The 22,305-nt window shown below is 35.9% G+C and overlaps 1 protein-coding gene across 1 annotated transcript in view; it reads left to right on the top strand.

Annotated features, from left to right (window-relative positions):
* Positions 1-17,296, top strand: part of LOC122795067 — a 498,483-nt gene extending 481,187 nt beyond the window's left edge. Inside the window, exons 9-10 of the mRNA XM_044063642.1 lie at positions 6,663-6,929; positions 16,980-17,296. Coding sequence (XP_043919577.1) covers positions 6,663-6,929; positions 16,980-17,296 — 584 coding nt within the window. The remainder of the gene's footprint in view (positions 1-6,662; positions 6,930-16,979) is intronic.
* Positions 17,297-22,305: the final 5,009 nt, after the last annotated feature.

Below are 22,305 nucleotides of genomic sequence, written 5' to 3'. Positions count from 1 at the left end.
TGTATGAACGTAGATTAACACAACAAAAAAGGATGAAGTTGGATAGAGGCATAGCCGATTTTAAGGCTGGTAATGTCTTTTCGTGGCCTAGACCTCAGAGAAATACTATACCCGAACACTATGTAAATGAAAGTGAAAGTAGTTCAGAGTCTCGAGATAAGAGAGAACATTTGACTACTAGACCAATGGGAACATATAATCAAATTCCAACTAGTGATGTACAAAGCCCAGCTGCTATAATGCAAGAGAATATTGATACATCATTTCAGATGACAACTACTAATATAAGCCAACCTAATCAAGAAACACAGCAGCCCAGTGATATACCACCTGGCCAACCAGTAGTGAGAAGGAAAGATAACATCAATAATGAACAACAAACATATCCAATTTTTCCACTACCAATCCGATAAGAAAGAGGGAGACAAACATTTGGTCCAGGAGTCGAAACAGGATGAAAAGGAAGGAGCAGATGGACAACACAGAATATCCAACCCTGAAAAGGATGTGGCAACAGAACTAAATCAATACATTGTTTGAAATGTATCAAATAGACAGAAGAAATAGAGATCTCAGTTCTACAAAAGGGACTTTCATTTATACCGGCGCATTCAGCTGATTTACCAGATACATTGATTGATTTAAAACTTTTTCTTAGGAATATTATGTTGAAACTGACATTTCCTATGGATACAGATAGCAACATTTATCAATATAAGAAGCTTAGCAATTATACACGTGTAAACCATCCCATTTTAGAAGCTTTTGGAAAAACATGTGAAGATGAAATATATAATATGTCTAGGAACAAAAAAGCAACATAACAGGTATGTAAATCTAACAAAACAAGAGAAGGCAGCACTGAAACATCTCCAGACAGATACATCTCTGGTTATTAGACCTGCTGACAACTCATTACATCATATGCTGTCTGACACGAAAGTATATAAAACCATTACCCTTGTGGAAATACATACAATGCAACAATTGATGAGGATTAATATCAATGACAGCATGCTTAGATACAATTTGTTATTAGAATTGGTTCAGTTTCTTACAGTTGAACATCCCTTGATTCCAACATTTCAAGGACGGCCTAAAATACATAAAAATAAAGTTAGGCCGCCCTTTAGACCAATTGTAGCAGGCAAAGGATGGCTAACAGACCATACTCTATCTTTGTTGAAAGGCAGGTCAGACCAGTTTTAAATGAAGTAGAAGTTGTGCTACAAGATTCAAAAATTTCCTGGAAAGCCTCTTTATATTCAGTCAGGTACCAAATAATAGTGAGAACATGTATGTAGTAACACTTGATGTGGCATCCCTATTCACCTCAATTCCTAATGAGGAAGGCCTACACCTATTAAGAAATTGTTTTACAATGAAAAGAGGATATAATAAAATGTTGCCAGATACTACATGTATGTTTATGGACATAGCACTTAAGAACAATGTATTTGTCTTTGATGGTACATACTATCTCCAACGAGAAGGTGTAGCTATGGGCACTTGTGCCAATAGCTACGCCAATGCAGTTATGGCACAGTGGGAGATGGAATGTATGTTTCCACTTGAGCTATACAATAAATATGTGAGTTTCTATCATCGTTTTGTGGATGATATTTTTCTTGTATGGGTAGGTCCCCTCTCGCTACTTATAACTTTTGCAGAAGTAATAGAAAATACAACAAACTTTCTGAAGTTTGAACTGAAATATTCTATAAAGGGGATAGCATTCCTGGATGTTTTTGTTTCAATAAATGCACAAGAGTTGTTTGAGACTAGGATATATCACAAAGACTGCTATACTAACACACTTTTGCATGGGTCTAGCATGCATCCAAGGAAAAAATGTAGGAATATAGTGAAAGGACAAGGGATGTGTGTATCATGTTTGAGTAATCAGGATAATGTGTTTACTGAAGGTCTTGTTCAACTAGAGAAAATTTTATATAAAAGGGGATACCAAGATACAGAAGTAGTACCAGTTTTACAAGAAGTTAGAACAATGAGAGACAGTAGAGCTAAACCTTATTTTTCTGAAAGTCTGAATATAACCTTACAAGTGGAGAATTTAACAGCAATGCATAATAAAGTAGATTTGGTTAAAGTCACGATACCATACACTAGTGACATTAATAGAGTTAAGAATGTGTTCTATAAACATTGGCCACTGTTAATGACTTATAATAAAATTAAAGCAGAGGTGGGGGAAGAACCAAACTTCTGCTTTAAGCATAGAAAAAATCTTAAAAGGATGCTGTGTTATCCGAAAGAAATAATAAAAATATCTGGTTTGACGATGACAGGAACTAGGAAGTGCAGTCACTGCAATATGTGCCAATTTATTAAACAAACTAATCAGTTTGTACATCCTAAAACCCAAGTAGTATATAAAGTGTATAACCTGATGGATTGTAATAGTAGGAATATAGTATACTTGGCACAATGTGACTGCTGCTTAAGATTCTATGTGGGCAAAACTAATGGAACACTCAAGGAGCATATGAGGGAACATTCCAATAGTATAAAGAATAGGGACTCCATTAGTGCATTGTCCAAATATAATGAAATGAGTATTGTAAACCACAATTTCAAATTTATAGGCCTAGAACAAGTTAGTCCTGGAAATAGGATGGGGAATATTATAGATCTTACAGAAAAGAGTGAACTTAGATGGATTTTAAAACTTGGAGCTGAAAAAGGCCTGGGACTTAATGGTAAAATATCTATGAGGAGTGTATTGGAAGCAAGGGGGTTACCTCGCAAATAGTGATGTACACATATACATTAGGTAGTATAGGAAGAATATTATACATCTACTTTCTAAACTACAATATACTAACATGAAATTGGTCCTACAGTTTAGCTGGACCAATAAATATTTAGTAATATGTATAGAAGTATGCATATAAGTGAATCTGTTTATGCAACTATATGATCAATTTTATATGATCATGCACGCAACAGGAATTAATGGTTGGTTATGTATGTTAAGGGTATTTCATATAGCTTGGGTTAGAAGTGCACATATATGTAGATATAGATATATATACATTTTTTTTAATAATATCTGGTTATATAATAAAGAGAAAGATGAACTCAACTAGACAAGTCAGTTCAATAATGTTAGCAAAACGAAACGAAAAACACTTCTAATAGCATCAATAATGTTGACCCAGTCAAGAAATAGCGTAGGATACACTTTAATACACGCTTTCATCACACGACTTCATCAGAATAATTTACAAACTCACTTCAACTTATTTAAATACACATTCAATCAGCACATAATTTAAAACAATTAAACAATTAATTAATCAACTTTGTTAAAAAATATATATTAAAAACTCATCAAAATTCATACTTAATTGAACAACTGCAGTATATTATGTTCCTTATTTATACTTAACTTTCTATATTTTAAAAATATCTGGTTATATACTGTGACATGCACGCTGTGGTTTATATATAAAAACAGATATGCCATGGTACCAATTATAGGCTCGTCATTCATCTATGTTTAAGAAGGTACAGTAAACTGTTTATTTGAGTGACGCAATTGATTTTTGACAGCATACAAGGGTTGTAAGCTGAACAATTATGTTATAACATGTTTAATGGTACTATATCTTTCATTTGAAAGAACCTAGCTACACCACAGGATAGACTTGGAGGGGCATTTAAATGTGTGCAATATGACTTGATCCATGAATGTGTAAGTAATGATGTACTGATTTGAATGAGTCGAGCGAGTGCTTGACCATATAATCAGTTATACCAAGTAGGAAATGTTATGTTATGATGGTATAAATTTATTATTGTGTGATGATCTATATATAACTAAAGCAACAAGATAGCTAGTTGATCTATAGATGCATAATACAATTTATGCTGCTAAGGATGAGATATGCATATATTTTAAAATGGAGTGTGCATACAATTTTATTGTGTGATGAATTTTGCGTATTATAATGTGGATTTTATTTATGTATCAGCAACTAAATAGTTAATTTGTTGCTGTTTTAATCTGTTTATGATGTCAAGCAACTAGGGGGTGTTTTGTGCTGAATAGATTTGCTACAACAAACATTTGAATTTAATTAGGGGGAGGTGTTATGTATAAATGGAAATGTTTGGCAGTTTATGCACTTTACTTGTAAATGGTTTGATGAAGCCACATTTTGTGGTGAAAGCGCTTACCTACTTGAAAATAAATGTGATTTTATTTTACTGACTGGTGATACAAGTCGTGCTTCAGTTTACCGTTGCTGTTTTCTGCTGTTTTGCTAACTTTCAAAGTTTATAAGAGCAATATTTAAAATCTGTCCCTATTTTTGGGTCTTTGTCTCCCCATTTTGTCAGGCTTTGTCCGGATTTCTTCGCCTAAGAGGTTGAGAGGTATGTATGCAGCTAATGATTTTCTGACATTTTCACATCTAGCAGTAACATATTTCAGACACAGACACTGAATTACATGATACAACTTACCTCCTGTACCTTTTCTTTCCACTGTGGGACTTCATTCCTTTTCTAGCACATTACCCTTCCAATCAGTACTATATATTCACTGCTTTTTAGTCATACTGTTGCCTACAGAGTTTAGTCAAGAGCTGTCCCACTGTTTAAAATGTCTGTTTTTACTAACAACAAAACAACAACACTGCCACTGTCTTGTGAGACAGTGAAGAGGACTGCCTGCATAGAAAATTGCTTTTAGTAAGGAATATATAGTTCACTGGATGTGTGCCAGTACACACACCCCTACACCCAGGCACTTAGCATCCTTCTCTCCCAAGCATTCAAATACAGCCTTACATGAAGCGGTCATATCCCTTGCATATGACAGTGGGTCCTGAAGAATCACAAGGGTCTTTATTTTTTATCTGATGACTCATACACCAAGCCTCTGCATATTGCCTATATATTTTACTAACCAATCAGAATAGTTAACTAGTAGTTTAACTGGGCAAATTATCTTCATAAATGCTATTTAAACTTGGTTGATCAAACTTTATAAACATCATGCCAGCAGTACTGCATAAAACCTGATAAAAGACTGAAGTATACAACAGAGACTGCTTAGAAGTCAAAATCATGCCTATATCAAGTCTCAGACCTGCTCTGTAAACCTGTAAGTAAACTATTAGATTATACTTATAAAATAATTTGAACTGTCATGGTTTCAGTTATTATGATGGCCCTCAAAATAATTATCTGAATTTTGTAATTTAAAGGTAAAAAATTAATTATCCATCAGTTTCAGCAATGTATATATAAAACAGTTAACATTATTCATCAGTTGTTATAAAGCATAATAGAAAATGTTACAACTCCAGCTAGAACAAACCCAAAAATGTCATGGTTCTTGTTAGAGAAATATAGTCTGAGTATTACAGAATGGTTCTTAATACTACAGAACAGAGCTATGTTTTTAAAAATGTAGATCTTCAGCTATTATCAGTTATAACTGTACTGTTATTTAATCTTACACCTGCTGGTATCAATAAGTATTAAATTCAGGAGCTGAATGCTTACTGAATTCTAGCATTTAACATCTGATGGGAACTGTTATCATTATGCTGTTTAAATTTTCTTGTGTGGAATGTGAATATATTTGGTGTGCAAATCTTATTTTCTGTTTGATAATATGCATAAATATAATTTCAGAACAACAATCAGATATGTACTATAATGGCAAATGTTAATTTTGGAATTATTGTAAAGTGTATGTGTGCACACACACACACACACACACACACACACACACACACACACACACACACACACACACACACACACACAAAGTCTCACACATATTTGTAATTAGAATCACATATCCATTGACTTATCATCAAAGTAAAAATATCTTGTAATAGGGATTTCTTTTAAAAGAGTGTAATAGCAATTTCACAAAGGTCTTATGGAGAAATAAAGGAATTTCCTGGGGAAAGGAAGCCTCCTCTAAGATATCTATTTTTCTCTGTAACAGCCACATTTGAGGGCAACTTATCTACCTCTAGAAATTACAGTAAACACATTGTTAGCATACGGCATACAGAAATTCTGCTGAACCGGCATTCAGGAATGCCTGGCATTTTAACTATCTCATTTTAAAGGAATGTGACCAAAATTACAAATAGTTCTGATGCAATAAAGAGTTTCAAAGACGTAGGGAACCTTTTTCATAGCTCCGCATCTGGGCTAGTTATATGTTTGTTTCAGCAGAGATTAGTGAGATGAGGCCTTGATCCTCTCCACATAATTGTCGTTAAAAACTATTTGGAAACATTCCAGTGGCATTTCTAAAGTGTTGTGTAGGATAATTCTTAGGTGCTAAGTTTATTGTTATTGTACAGTTTTATATTATACTGCGTTTATACATTTATTTCATTATGATCTGTGTTGTGATAGGAAAAATCATTATATATCTTTTGCCTGACATCTGGGTCATCACTAAAAGTTTCTTCAGAGCAATCTACCAATAAAAATGAACACATAAGGAACATTTAAATAAACTGCATTAACGTGCTGTATTTTTTTTAAATGTTTTCTGGGTACAGAAAGTCATGTGTTTTTACATTATGAAAGCAATTTTTCAGCAAGAACATATCCAAGATGTCAGATTCTTGTATTTAAGTATATTTTCTGTCTTTTTCTAGGGCTACAGAAATGTAAAAGCTTTAATATGACAGTTACGTTTGATTATGGTTATGCACTAGTTACATGGCCAATCGTCGGCTGTGTTGACAGCTACTTTCTACAGCTCTCTGCTCTAGATGGTTATACTACACTACAACAACAAATAGTGTATGGAGGTTCTGCATCATTTTATGGACTACAGCTTTGTTCTAGCTATAATTTAACTATCCAGGCTATGTTCCAAGGTGAAAACTGCCTTCCTCTGACACAGGAGTTTACATATTTTGGTAAGTTTATTCCTCAGGTCCTTAATTTGATTTGATTTTTAACCCATTTTGGTGCAACAAAACAGAAATGAATCATTTCAGAGACAATACTGGATGGTACAAATCATGGCAAGAGAATGAAGTAAAAGTAGTTGGAATCACCAAACATAATACACAATTTGGTAAGAACATGTCCACCTTGGGTCAAAGGTCATAGGCATCAAGACCACACTGCAAGCATAACCTTCCCATACTACTAAGTACCTTTCACTAATGCAATAATAGGCAACACACACTTTCAAACCTCTGTCTAACAGTTTCAGGGTTCAGGGGTTGGTTCTGCTTGACTCTCTCTCTCTCTATGTGGAGTGTGCATGTTCTCCCTGTATATATTTGCATTTTTCTGTGTATTCCAGTTTTTTCAACCTCCAGAAACAAGTTCATGTTCTCTCTGTGTATTCCAACTTTTCCAACTAACAAAAACATGTAGGGTGAATGGCTACGCTAATGTATTCATGTATATTCCATTTTCTTTGTCATTGCATAGTCACTGCTGAAAAAGGTCATCGATGGTCAGCTCTTTTACACAGTTAAAAACTGAATAAATTTGTTTAAAATAAAGTACTGAATAGCACTTCCTCTTGAGATCTTTACTGAGGTGCTATCATTTATAAGTACTCATAAATAGGTTTGGGCTGCTCTTTCAAAATGTGAGGTTTAAGTTCTATGATTGTGAATAAATTGTTACTTATTCTTTCTCTATGTCTTCAGTGATTACACATTTATACTAGTTTGCAGTTTTATACAATGTTAAAGGAAGTTCCATGCTAGAATGCTGTTTTTTGTGTTTTGGGCCTAGGGACACTTCTAACAGTGATAGTCATACTAGAATGCTGTTTTTAGTGTTTTGGGCCTAGGGACACTTCTAACAGTGTTAGTCATGCTAGAATGCTGTTTTTTGTGTTTTGGGCCTAGGGCACTTCTAACAGTGTTAGTCATTCCTTCCGTTTAAAAACTTCAGGTGTTAAGTTTTATTTTTCTAAAACATTTATTTTTCCATTTAGATGTTATAGAAATCTTTTAATTCCTTCTAAGCCGTTTCTGATTCCTTTAACTGGAACTTTCTTCATAGATGCTTGTTTCAAATGTTATTGACATTCTTTTCATTAAAAAGTATACACTGAAATTAATTAGTTTTTACATTATGATCATGTATTTTTTTCTTCCAAAAAAAAAATAAATAAATAAAAAAAAATAAAAAAAAAAAACGAATCTTTGCATATTTTTTCACGTTTATTGTTTTTGGAGGCCAACTGTTTTTCAAGAGGAAGTAGAGTTTCTATGGGCGAACCTTGGAAACAATATTCCTGCCTAGAACAGGCACATTCAGAGAATTATGCATTTGTGCAAGGCTTACACTTCCACTAAGTATTTTATTTTTGTGAGGCTTCCTCCAACACACCTAGGCATTTATATCAAAAATCCTTCTCAGTACAGGTTTTGTCTGTTACAAATATATAAATAAATATAAGAGTTTGGTGAGCCAACCATCCATTCCTTTAGAACTACCCTTTCCTCCTTTTTGGAGAATTTGAAGGGCAATGCAGCTAAAAATAAACATGAGCTCCCTAAGCATCCTAACTTTTCTTTTGCAGCATTTGAGGTAGCATAGAATTTATAGTTTTGCAACCTCCAGTAATATAAACTTTAAAGTTAAAATTATTAATATCGTCATCTCTCACTTGGCTGGTGAGTTTTAATCTTCAGCCATAACTGCTTTGTAATTTGTAGAATCAGAACCAGTCAAAGAAGAATCCATTAATCTAGATTGTAAATCTTCAATGCTGAAAACGTTGCCACATGGTCAAGTTTCTACCTCACTTATTTTTGATTTTGATTATGGCAACTTTGTATTAGCTTTTTTCAAGGCTTGGGCAATGTCTTCCTTTGACCCTTCCCTTCTTCTTCTTCTACTTTCTCAGTAAGGAATGTGGATTTGATCATTGCTCATTTTCTAAAACCCAGGACACCCAATACTTCCTCATCAGACACATATATTTGTGGACCTGGTCCCAGGAATGCTGGGGTCAATAAATATGGCATCTGAGTTGGTGCTGTAACTTGTATAAATAATCAAACCTTGGACACTGATGACATCACTGACAACCACGGTTCTCATACCAATCATTCAGGCTTGAAGTTCCTAATACCACACCTCCTGGTCTTAGTAGTGGCCTTGGGATTAGTAGATGTAGCCTCCAATGGTGAAACCTGGCTTCCACTTTGTAATCACCAGTGTTAGAGCTACTGGATTGAATGCCGAGTACTCAGAACTGGTCACCTTGAGGCTAATGAATTTTTAGTACTACTCCACCAGCAATCTTTGTTGTTATGCAAGCCTAGTTAGTTTCCACTTTTATCACTCATGTTACTGTCAGTACCAGAAAGACATGCCATTGAGCTCAAAGCTCAACAAGCTTTTATAGAGAACAGACAAACTGCAATGTTTTAGCAATACCATATGACCATTTTATCAGAAAAAGATGTCCTTCCTCATTTAGAGACTCAACCCATCAGAATATTCTCAGGAAGGCTACACGCAAGGAATATCATACGAATTTACCTAGCATATCTCACAAGTTTGACTTAGATGAAGAGGATGATACAGATCCCCCTGTTTCCCCTTCTGATGACCTCAGATTTTACATAATCCTAGAGATGATGCATCATCAAAGGTGTTTTTCATTTTCTTCTTTTTGCACTAGGGTATAAAGATAATAGTGCAAGCATTGCCTTTTATCACATTTTATTTTATTTTTTAAACTAAAGTTATCAGGAAGACTGGGGGTGTGCATATGATACCTGGTGGCTATGGGCTGGTGCTGGATTAAACTGTGCACTCCAATAATTATGTATGTATGTATTTATTTATTTATTTATTGCATTTGTTTACCATGAAAGTCCATTGGGCCTAAAAGAGCCAATTTTCAGTGGAGGCCTGAGGAGAAAAACTCCAATAAGAAGATAGATACAGAAAATATTAGACATTAATTGGTACAAAAGTAGATACAGTTTACACATAGTGATTACAGTAATATATACAGAATATATACATAAAAGCAGGAATTTTGTTGGTTGCTAGATGAATTCAATCAGAGAGGTATAAACAGAGAATCATTAATCAGCATTATTATACCAGTATCAACAAGTGATGTAAAATAATAATTATTAAGAAATATCATCATTCAGGAGTAGCAAAAAGCATAGGAATTTAGTTATCATATAAGGAGAAGGAGGACTTTAGGTTATCGAGCAGGTACATAGCCAGGAAGAGTGGAGATCATTTTTTATTATTTGTTTGAAGGTGATGGTGCTGCCTTGTTTCTTATAGAAGGAGGAAGTGACTTCCATAGTTTGTTGATGGTGGAGTAGAGGAGTTGACCAGCAGGTAAGGTGGACTTTTCTACTTTTAAATGTAGATGATTTTCAGATCTTAGTTGCCTGCTTGGTTGGTATTGGGCAAGTAGTGTTGAGAGAGCAGGACAGTCTGTGGGTCTGTAAATTATTTTGTGTGCTGTAGTTAGTTGGGTGAATGAGAAATGGCGGGGGAGTTCCAGCCAGCCTAATTGTTTCAGTGAGCTACAGTGGTGAGATGAAAATTTGGCCTTGGTGGCACATTTGGCTATTCTGTAGAAACACATATCAAGTTTGGATTTTGCAGAATTTTGGATATTAGTGAGGAGAGGGGCCCCATAAATTAGAGACGGTAATAAAAAGGTGGTTCCAATGGTTTGTCTAGTATAGAGGCTAAGAAAGTGTTGGTGCCTGTAGAGCATACTGAGCATTTGGTGTGTATTTTTGATGTTACTGTTTATGCGTAGGTCAAAGTTAAGGTTTTTATGTATAATAATGCCTAGTAATTTAATGTGTGGGACAACTTCTATAGTGGTATTGTCTTGGACTTGTATAATGAAGAGATTTTTATATAGAGGAGTGGTTTTCTTAGGTGTAAACAGTACTAGTTTCTTTTTTTTCTGATTAAGGGCAAGATGATTCTTAAGCATCCACGATTCAGTAAAGCTGAGGGCATTCTGGGTGATTTGCTGGAGTTCAGAGGTGGGATTTGCAGTGCATATTATTGTAGAGTCATCAGCATACTGGCTTACTGAGCATTGCATGAGAGTGGAGTGAAAGTTGTTAATAAAGATGCTAAATAAGAGAGGACCAAGTATGGAGCCTTTGGGTACCCCTGTGGAAGTATTGAGGAAGGGAGAGTAAGATTGTTGACATTTGGTAGATTGGTGCCTATTGGAGAGATAGCTACTGAACCATTATATGGTAGGTGGGAAAATGTGGAGGGCGGACAGTTTAGAGATGAGGACAGTGTGGGAAATGGTATCAAAAACTTTGGAGAGGTCTAGGAAAAGAGAAGTGATTATTTTGCCAGAATCCCGTACCTGGTTAAGTATATCAAAGAAGTAGAGGAGGGCAGTAGTGGTGCTGTATTCTGGTCTGAAAGCATGTTGAATGGGTGAAAGAATCTGGTTTTCAAGCAGGTGGTTGAGGTGTTGGGTATGGATGCATTTTCAAGTATTTTAGAGAGGGGTGAGAGAATTGCTATGGGCTGAATGTTTGTGGTGTATGTTTTGTTGCCACCTTTGTTTAAGGTGATAATGAATGCTTTTTCAGATGTCTGCGACTAGGGATTGTTTAATTGATCTATTAATGAGCATGCTTATGGAGTATGCTATAGAGTTTGCAGCTAGCTGCAGGAAGTGTGGGGGTAGATTGTCAGGGGCCAGAGTACAGGGCTTTAGCTTAAGTAAAGTTTTTTTATTGAGGAAGTGGGTATGGGGGAGAATATTAGGTTGGAGTCAAGGGTACGGTTGTCTTCTGGCATGATTTGGTCATCAGCTGTCTTGGTGGTGGTGGTGATAACTGTAGGAAAGGTGGTGGTTAGGTTAGCTATGGTATCAATGAAGTAGGAATTGAAGAAGATGGAAAATTTGGTGGCCGTATTGTCTGGGTCAGGGGGTAGGTTGCTTTGAGAGCCTGGGTGTAATAACTGGTTAATGGAGGACCAGAAAATTTGGGGGATTATATTTATGTTGGCTTTGTAGGTGGAGACAGTGGGCGTTTTTATCTCTGGTTATTAGTCATTTTGTCTGGTTATGGAGTTGCTTGTATTGTAGTAGAGTTGAGGGATCTTTATTTTTCTGCCATGATTTCCAGATTTTATCCCTTGTGGACATGACTTTTTGGTTGATTTTGAGTGCCTGCTTGCACGGTTATGTTTATTCATTTTTGGCAGGTGGGTGCTTTCCTATTTAGAATGTCTAGAAATGTTGAGTTAAAGAACTGATTCAACAGCCTCATTAAGTGGTAGAGATTTGAGTGGGTCCCAAATTACTTGAGCTAAGATTTCATTAAATATGGATGGTTGAAACTTTTCAAATTTCTGGTTGATTTGTATTGGTGTTGGCCTGGGGTTGGAGTAGATTTGCTTAGGATATGTACTGGGTGGTGGTTGTTAATGGTATTAGGTAGTATGCCTGCAGTGGTGATATTATTAGGGTTGGACACTAAGATCCAGTCTATTGTGAAGCTCCAATTGTTACTTTTGTGGAATCTGGTGATGTCTTGAACTAGTTGGGAGAAGTTGTAAAGGTTTATGTTTCTTGAGTGGTTCTTTTGGGCAATGTCTAGCCAATCAATGTTTACATCACCTAGGATGATGGTTTCATTACCTGTGTTTTGGTATGTCCAGTCAAGTAAGTTCTCGAATATTGGTATGTTGTTTCTTGGAGGAATATACAGAGCAATTATGCAAATGTTTTTATGATTTTAAAGTTTTAATATAGAGATTACTATGTCTGCTGGGGATAAGTTGGGTGTTGGTTTTGAGTAGGGAATTAAAGTATATTTGTTATGGAAGAGTATTGCTACTTCCCCTCCTCTCTTGTGGGGCCAATTGGCTCTTAGGTATGAGTAGCCTGGAGGGAGAAAGTCTATGCCTTTTACATATGATTTCAATGACATTTCAGTAGCTGCTATAATATCAGGGTTGTTTCATGAAATTCATGCCTGGTGTTCAGGTATCTTGTTTCTAAGACTTTGGAGATTTATGATTGATAGCATGAGAGATTTACTAGGTTTGCTGTGGCTGGGGGAGGGGCTGGCCTGGGTTGGGTTGTATATCACTGCACTGGGATATTATGCTTTGTCAAATTATTTGGGTTATACATATCAGCTTTTTCCTCAAACTGGTATGCAGTAGTTGCTACTGGTGGTGTGATAATGGGGGTGTCTTTGGAGAGGTATAATTTTTACTTTAGATAGTACAGAGGTATTAGCTGTGAATAAGCTAGGGTGGATGTCAGAAGAACATCCATCTGTGGTGGTCGTACAGGTGGTGTACGGGGTGGTTTACTATCATAAATTCGAAAATCAGAACAAAACGTGTCTGCATTTTCGAATTTATACATCGGAAATTAACATTTCCGAATTTTCCTAATGTCGAAAACAGCTGTGTATTGTCGAAAATGTCGCTCGCGACATTTTTGGCAATACACAGCACTCCCACCCATCCCGTAACTACCTACCTAACTAGCCTAAACACACAGTTATGCAGGGGGGCAAGCCCCCCTGCACCGCAGCCCCCCACACCCCCCAACTTAATATTCCAACTCCGAGATCGCACTACAGTGAGGAAAGGGATGTATTTCCCTAACAGCACTGTACCGCGATCACCTCACATGAGCGAACATTAGAATTGCGAATGCACAGTCCATTCGCAATGGTAATGTTCGCTCACATCACCTGCCGAAATATGAAGTATTCAAACATCTGTTGTTCGAATACGTCATAGCCGTGCAAGTGCACGTCGGCATTGTGATAGTAAACCGTACGGGGTATGCTGGGTGTTTGGAAAGTTGTGATTATTGTTAGGAAAGAGAATGTGAGTGAGTGAAGTGAGATCATAGTAATAGTAGTGATGGACATTACGGTGATTGAGTGCAGTGTGATAACAGAATGAATAGGAGCAGGATAGCTAGAGTTTAGGGGATGGAGTAGTTTATGGCCCTATTTAGAATGGGTGGGGAGGAAGAATAATTAGAAGGTAGGGTATGACTGGTGGAATAATTAGAGGGTTATGGGATAGGTGAAAGAGAGCTGTGGGAGGGGTCAGGTTAGGTATAAGGTTAATGTTATTGGGGGTGGTCAGGGATGGGACAGGGTGAGAAGCAAGTGAGCATAGTGAGTGACATTGACCCAGTCTTGCAAGGACAAGAGCTGAAAAACTATCAGTTTAAGGTGAGTAATAAGCTTAAGATATCAGTATCTAACAAAAGATTAATCTAAGTAGCTCTGGAATGCTTTAAATGAGTGTCATTGTAAGCACACAAACAGGGTTGTTGGGAAGTAATAGAGAGTTGTGATTAGTATAGAGAGGATACTGAAAGTAAAAGCAAAAATGTACTAATTTAAACAATGAATGCTTGGGACTGGAAAACAGTGTGTGTGTGTGTGTGTGTGTGTGTGTGTGTGTGTGTGTGTGTGTGTGTGTGTGTGTGTGTGTGTGTGTGTGTGTAAGGCTAATTGAAGGTATTATGACACCATCTAGTGGCACTTCGCTGGAATAACAGGGAGTGGGGAACACTTCCTTGTGCACATACATCTTTTAACACTAAGCTTTAGAATTTTACAGAAACTAAGTTGTAATTCATCTACTGCAACAAAAAGCTGTAGGGTATCATCTTCTCATTTCCCGGAGGTTTGATTTAGTTAAAAGATAGCCAGTTTCACTGGACAAAATAGACTTTTTTTTTTTTTGCAGTTTAATCCCAGGTGGGGGGACACTCAGTTAAGAAACCCATGCAAACTGAAAATACAGTTAAATAAGGCAAAATTAATGCAAGGGAATGTGAAGAGGAGAGCATGCAAGGGATACAGATAAAGAGGAAAATTGGTTATATTGCACACATTGTAAAATTTATTCGCTTTTTAAAACACAGACTATCATATTAGCATTAACACGCAGCCTCTAAGTCAACTGATAACAGCTGTACGATTCAGCAGTGAATACACACATGATATATTGCATTGTATGGCTGTTCTAAGACAATACTTCTGCAGCTTTGCTACTGAATATGAACTACAAGCAAAAATTACCGCAGTCACTTAGTCTTCTATAAAAGCAATTGTAAATTCCAATCTTTATGTCTTCTAAGAACAGTAGTATGCTGCTGGAATGCTTACAGAAGCAGCCAGAACATGAATAAGCTTTGCAAATAGTTAACAGGATTGCTATTTGCTTACAATGTTTGGTTTAAAAAAGGGTCGTAACAGTTTTGGTTCTCCATAAAACCAACTCATGTGACAAATATGTGGTGGATGATCTAATAAACCAGAAATGCATAGGACTCAGAACTACATGTGAAAACTTTTTTAAAAAAGGTAACAATGTGGAGAATGTTTGTGAGAATCGTTGCAAGTTACATGAACTTTGATCTGTACTAAAAATAAAGTGAGACAATACTGAGGACAGCTGCTTATGTTGATATAAAAAGGTTGTTATTATTATTGATGAATGAGTGAAGAAGTGCCTGGAGGAATTACATTGTCAAAAGATGACTATAAAACCTGGTGACATGTTAAGCATAGAAAAAGACAATATACTGGAATGAGGCACTAATAAAATAAAAACACAAATAAATAACAAAGGGGGATATCATGTAATCACTCTGCAGCTTTCAGGTAAAAGTTACTAACGAAGGGGTGAACTAAAAATAATTGAAAGGCAGGTTACACCTAATAAAACATGAATAATTACAGAAAATCAAAAATTCTACTGTGCTTACATCAGGTAAAAATAGAAAGAGAATTGTTACTAAACAGAAATTCAGAAAAAAAAAATACTTACCGGTTTTGAGCAATTAGGAACTGTTATAGCAAAAAATAAATAAATAAAAATAAAAAAAAAAAACAGAGAACCAGATTAAACAATAAATTATTTATTCAAATACATATTTTTCAGAGGTAATTATAGTTAAAAAGTGTGATGCTCTGAGGAGGATAGAAATAAAAGTATGGAAAGCATCTTCTTCTTTCGGCTGCTCCCATCAGAGGTCGCCACAGCAGATCAACTGTTTCCAAAAATATGTAAAGGGTAAAGAATGTTAAAATACATTAAGGTTTGCAATGTTCAGACCATGATACAAGTTCTTCTGACATTTTAGTTTCACCTTTGGAAAAAAGGGATATTATACATTACAATATAATTACGCTGGACAAAGTAGATTAGAAAAAGAAATTAAAAATACAAACTGGAAAAAAATATGCAATAAAGAGATTGTATTAATTGTGGATGGAATGTATTAAAAATTGTAATAAATAATTACAGGACACAAAATAGGCAATAAACACACACTAATCGGGCAATTTTCAATATTATTACATGGTAGTATCATTGCAGTTGCTAATGCATTTTAAACAGGTTTATACACTAATGAAATACTATGAAAATGGAATGAGTAGTATGATTCTGTTAACAGAAAAGGAACTATTTCCCTGTCATACTCTGTTAATGTTATTTCACTGCATGGTAGATCATTTCCTTTTCTTATAAAAATACCTTGAAGTTTATATTATTCTTAGCAAATAAGATTCTAAATGGCTATGCACTGTTAAAATAAAATGTTAACATCAATTGAAGGCAGTGGGAGTAGTGTCTCAATGCATTTTTTCTTGTGGTCATTTAGCTTTATGCTTACAATGCCCTTCGCTGAGCTTGTTTTTAAGTAAGTGATTGTGTTAGCATTTTTTAAAACTGAAAGATATCTTGCTGTAAGAGTGCCATATCTTTTGCATCCTTTGATTTTTATTAATAAAGAATTAATCAAGTCTGTTGAACGCTTTTCTCCAACATGATTAGCTGGGGATTGTTAATGCCTCTTTCAAAAGACATGCTATGTAAAATCTGTAAAAATGTTTCATCAGTAAGATATTTAAATAAGACAGTTTAACATATAATTCTGATGTGAATGTGTACTTTCTGTATTTCCTTACTAGGTACTCACCTATGTGACAGCCTTGATATGACAGTAACCTCTCTGGCCAATGGTGCAATCCAGGCTAATTGGACTAATATTCAATGTATTGACAGCTACCGTCTTCAACTTTATAAAGCAGATACATCCACTTTATTAGAACAGAAAATTGTCAATGGAACCTTGGTGATATTCACTGGACCTTATGATCATTCAGTTTATAATGTAATATTATGTGCTATGTATTCAGATGAACAATGCCCTCCAGTGGAAAAACAAATTACACATTTTGGTAAGTTTATTCAAAGGTTCTACCATAGTTTATTTATTTATTGCTGATATGTGCTTAGTGACTCAACTCTTAAAGCTACAAAGTTAACATAAAAGCTATAGCATTGTGGGCACTTTTCCATTATTGGGGCAACACGCATTACACTGGTGTGCCATTTCTTTGCCTCGATTCTTAGACATGAATGACATTGTAGTGTTAGCAAGCATTAACTGCAGCATACTTTCCAAAATAATTTTTTAGTAGAACATTTCTCTGACTCGTGTTTTTCATCCGTTGCCTTGGCTTTGAAATTTAAGATGTAATTCCTGTTGCATGTAAGTGTCCCTGCCATGTTTGGGATGCAGGGTGGGATGGGTATGACAAAACATGAGATTCTGCTTAACCAGACCATTTATGCAGTGATAACCCACACCCCGTGCACGCCTCTGGGAGTTTGTGAGGAATGAGCCTTGGGACACCTCCAATTTCTGAAGGATGATCCCAGGAACACCCCGGGGGTTTCCGCAGGAAGATAGTAGGGCCAGTTGCAGGCATGTGATACTGCTTATTCACAGACCTCTGAAGTGTACCTCATTTCGGAGAAACAGACCTCCTGTGAGACCTTAAACAGTTCATATTGCTCAAAGTACCACTTTGAAAGGATTAAAGTTTACTGTTGTGCATTCTTAAATGATGCGTATTACCATTAATATTAATATTCTATATGCATTTTGGTATGCAATCAGCATACCTGTCAACTGTCCATATTTTCACAGCATCTCCATGTTTTTGAAAAATATTTGGGTCTGTTCCTCATAAAGTTTGAGGTTTTGTGTAAAAATCAGTTAGGATTACAGCGGCATCAGTGCACGAATGAGTGTTATCATTCCAAGTGCTCATTAGACGTGCTGCCCCGATAACAGAAAAGTACCGCATTGTGTTAGAAAGTATCACTAATAATAATGCAATATTTGTTTATGGGTCAGTTAAGTAAATAGAAAGCCTGAAAATTGGAATAATAAAGAAAAATATAATTTATGAGAAGATGCAGCATTCTGTTTTGCATCAGGAGTCAGATTCCTAGCTATTATTCAAACTTGCATGGAATAATTTATATGGAATAAATTCCCTCAAAGGACGACCATTTCTCTGCTAATAAATAATACTTTTACATATCTATTACTTTTACATATATAAATATGTGGATGTAATGATAAATAATAATAATAATAATAACAACAATGCAGTCTTTTAATAATAATAATAATAATAATAATAATAATAATAATAATAATAATAATAATAATAATAATAACAGCAATGCAGTCTTATAATTATAATAATAATAATAATAATAATAATAATAATAATAAGAATAAGAATAATAATAACAACAACAATGCGGTCTTATTTTATTGCATTCCATTATAATGCCAGTGTTTTGGAAATTATTTTTAAAAGATTTGTTAGTAAAACCCTTTGGCAAAGTATTCTGCAATCATCTTGAAAATAAAACACAGTATGTGCCATATATTTAATTCAAATGTGCCATTTTTACAATCCATGACATGCATTCTGTTTTACTTTGATTCTAAGAAGCCACCTGTTCATATAGCCCATAGAATACTAAGTTCCACACATTCTATGCTATTATAAGACTGAAATAATGTTACATCTCTCTAAAATTTGGTTATCTGACTTTCCACAACTTCTGCAGCTGTTGTGTTTCTTATCCTGGCACCTTTACATTGCCCATACCTCCTTGCACAAATCAAAACCACATTTATGATGAATACTATTTATTGACAATTTAACATATGATTAATTGTATAACACACAAATGTCATGAATTTTAACAAAACAAATACAATAGGCAGTGTTATTCACTAACCTTCATCCAATTATTAGCATAAAGCAGCTTTAAACAATCCACTCACTTATACTTCAACTCTCATTAGAAACAACATGATACCACTCACTTCTGCAACAACCAAACACACTATACCAACTCAAACATAACTATCAAGAAGGGGGAACAGAACAGGGATTCACCGTCACCATTCTTCTCAGCCCACCAGCCTGATAAGCTGTTCCCCCCTTCCACAGAGCTACAACAACCTGAACATATTCTTTAGGAAAAATGAAAGATGTACATGAATGCACCCCATCCACCCAAGACCAAATCATATCTATATTGTCAAATTCCCTATGATCAATAGCATACACACCAAGCTGAACCAAAACCCTCACAAGGCAATGATTAACACAATGGTGATCCCCTCAATATCCAAAAACTTGACAGCATGTCTCAGAACTAAGCATGGCACTATCTCTGACTGAACTTTAATCACAGAAGTAAACTTTCACCTCAGGGTTACCAAATTCCCCACTATCATAGCTGGCAACTGTCATTTCGGAACTTCCCCAAGTCATTACCTGCCAGATGAAGGACCAAAACTAGTGGTATTCCAATCTTAAACTGCATATCTTCAATATTGTCTATGAACTGATGTGACCTTAAACCTCTAAAACTTTGTCCGCCCATATTGTCATAAACCTAGCTCATCTCCATCCGATCTAATCGCAGCTCACTTTGTCGTCCAATACACAAGAGAAGGTACCAATATGACAACAACCCCACCTGAAAGGAAAAAAAAAACATAATAAATAAACACCATGCATAAACTCCCCACTTTTCCTAATATAAAACAAAACTGCTCCAATGACCAAGTCCTACCCTCTTTATCACCTGCACTGACATCCTTTCTGTTGCCAAGTCTGATGCCCTCCCTATCCAAAATGAATGCTATCACTTTGGAAACCTAGACATTGAAAGGCCTTCCACATCAGCCAAATAAACTGGCTGAATTTTACCACCTTCCATGTTAAGTACAAAAAACTAACTCCTGAGGCCTGCCAGCATTTAACATCTGCAGTTTCTTACCCCAAGCCACCAGACAAAGGAACTCCTCCACACACACCCATAGCACAACCTGTTTTCCCCTACGTACCTGATCAATCTTAATTCACTGTAACCAGACCAACACTGTAGAAGAAAAAATAAGCATATTCTTCTACAACAATTAACCCAACACCTCATGCACCCTAAATGCCCCTATGTACATCTGCACCAGTTGACTGAGTTGAAAACCACCTTCCTGTCCCATAACTAATCCTGCCAAACCAGTAATGCTGACCAAATATGCATCAGCTCCAAATATGCCACAGACTTCTTCCACTCTTCAGTTCAGTCATCTAGCCAGTGAGCTGCAGACCATTATCCATTGAAATCTGCACCCATTCCGTGTCCTTCTACAGCATCAGTGAAAAAATGTAACTTATCCTGAGTCACCCAGTCTCTCTGCCAACAAGAAATACTGTTGAAATGGTCAGGAAATGTTGCCCACAAACTCATATCTGCTCTTAGTAACTTATCTACCTGCACCCAATGGTGTTTGCATTTCCACTTTTAGAAAACATGGTACCAGGACTAATTGCTTGACATTTAAAGTTCAAAAATGAAAATGTTCCATAATGTGCTTAATGTGCACCTTATATTTGGTCGAAAACCAAAACTGCTCCAGTTTCTCTTCTGGGAAACAAAACAAACCTTGACCCACATCTACCACCAATTCTAAAAAAAAATAGACCCCGGGATTCATGAACCTTGTGCCAGGCGCATAGCGAAGCCATAACGACAGATATGGCCGAGCGATTCAGGTAATGATCCAATTCCACGTGCACTACCGGGCGCGCCTGAGTTGCCACCTCCGGCGAGGTATGTTAAACACCCCATGTGCGGTGTTGCACCATGCAAATGAAGGCATATAGTGATCCACGTAGGGCAGCCCAGCATATAACGGCAATGTAAACCAAAAAACGGTTTACATATATCCAAATGACATAGGAGTAACGGAAGGCTGTCAACGCCAGGTGGGTAATCATACTGGTGCAATATGCCAATGGCCAAAGACACCGAGAATGTCAAAAGAAAACATGCACAAAATGTAAATAATGACATAAATGGTATGTCCGCAGAAACCACAGCAGAACCCGCCAAGACATGTCCAGAAGAAATCCACTTTATTATGTATTGCTGTTACATTCTCCACATGTAAGGCTATATTGGGACTTTCTGAAAAATAAGGTTTAGCTCTACTGTCTCTCATTGTTCTAACTTCTTGTAAAACTGGTACTACTTCTGTATCTTGGTATTCCCTTTTATATAAATTTTTCTCTAGTTGAACAAGGCCTTCAGTAAACACATTATCCTGATTACTCAAACGTGATACACACATCCCTTGTCCTTTCACTATATTCCTAAATGTTTTCCTTGGGTGCATGCTAAACCTGTGCAAAAGTGTGTTAGTATAACAGTTTTTGTGATACATCCTAGTCTCAAACAACCCTTGTGCATTTATTGAAACAAAAACATCCAGGAATGCTGTCCCCTTTGTAGAATATTTCAGTTCAAACTTCAGAAAGTTTTTGTATTTTTTTATTACTTCTACAAAAGTTATAAGTAGTAAGAGGGGATCTACCCATACAAGAAAAATATCATTCACAAAACAACAATAGAAATTCACATATTTCTTGTATAACTCAAGTGGAAACATACATTCCATCTCCCACTGTGCCATAACTGCATTGGCATAGTTATGGGCACAACAAGTGCCCATTGCTATGCCTTCTCATTGGAGATAGCATGTACCATCAAAGACAGATACATTGTTCTTAAGTACTATGTTCATAAACATCCAGGAAAACAAACAACATCCAGGATTATTGGGTATGTTAAATAATACTATTAATCCTTTCATGGAGAAATGTGAATCGAATAATGCATTACCTTACCAAGATGTTAATGTTGATTATTACAAACTGAGGATGCTTGTGAATACAGTTGAGAATTATGTATTTAAGCTTAAAGGACTGCGGTTACAAAGATTTCATTTTGAAGCATGCATACATTATAAAGTAATATTTCGTAGCTTACGAATACTAAAAAGGCCAACATATGGAGCACAATACCCTGAGCTACTAAGCCAGTGGCAGAAGTTTAACATGGAAGCAAGCT

This window comes from Protopterus annectens, chromosome 2.part1, assembly GCF_019279795.1.
Source record: "Protopterus annectens isolate FY-2018-M chromosome 2.part1, PAN1.0, whole genome shotgun sequence".
Classification (NCBI taxonomy): Eukaryota; Metazoa; Chordata; order Ceratodontiformes; family Protopteridae; genus Protopterus; species Protopterus annectens.
Note: the sequence above shows the minus strand (reverse complement) of the source record. Positions and strands in the feature narration are given on the sequence as shown.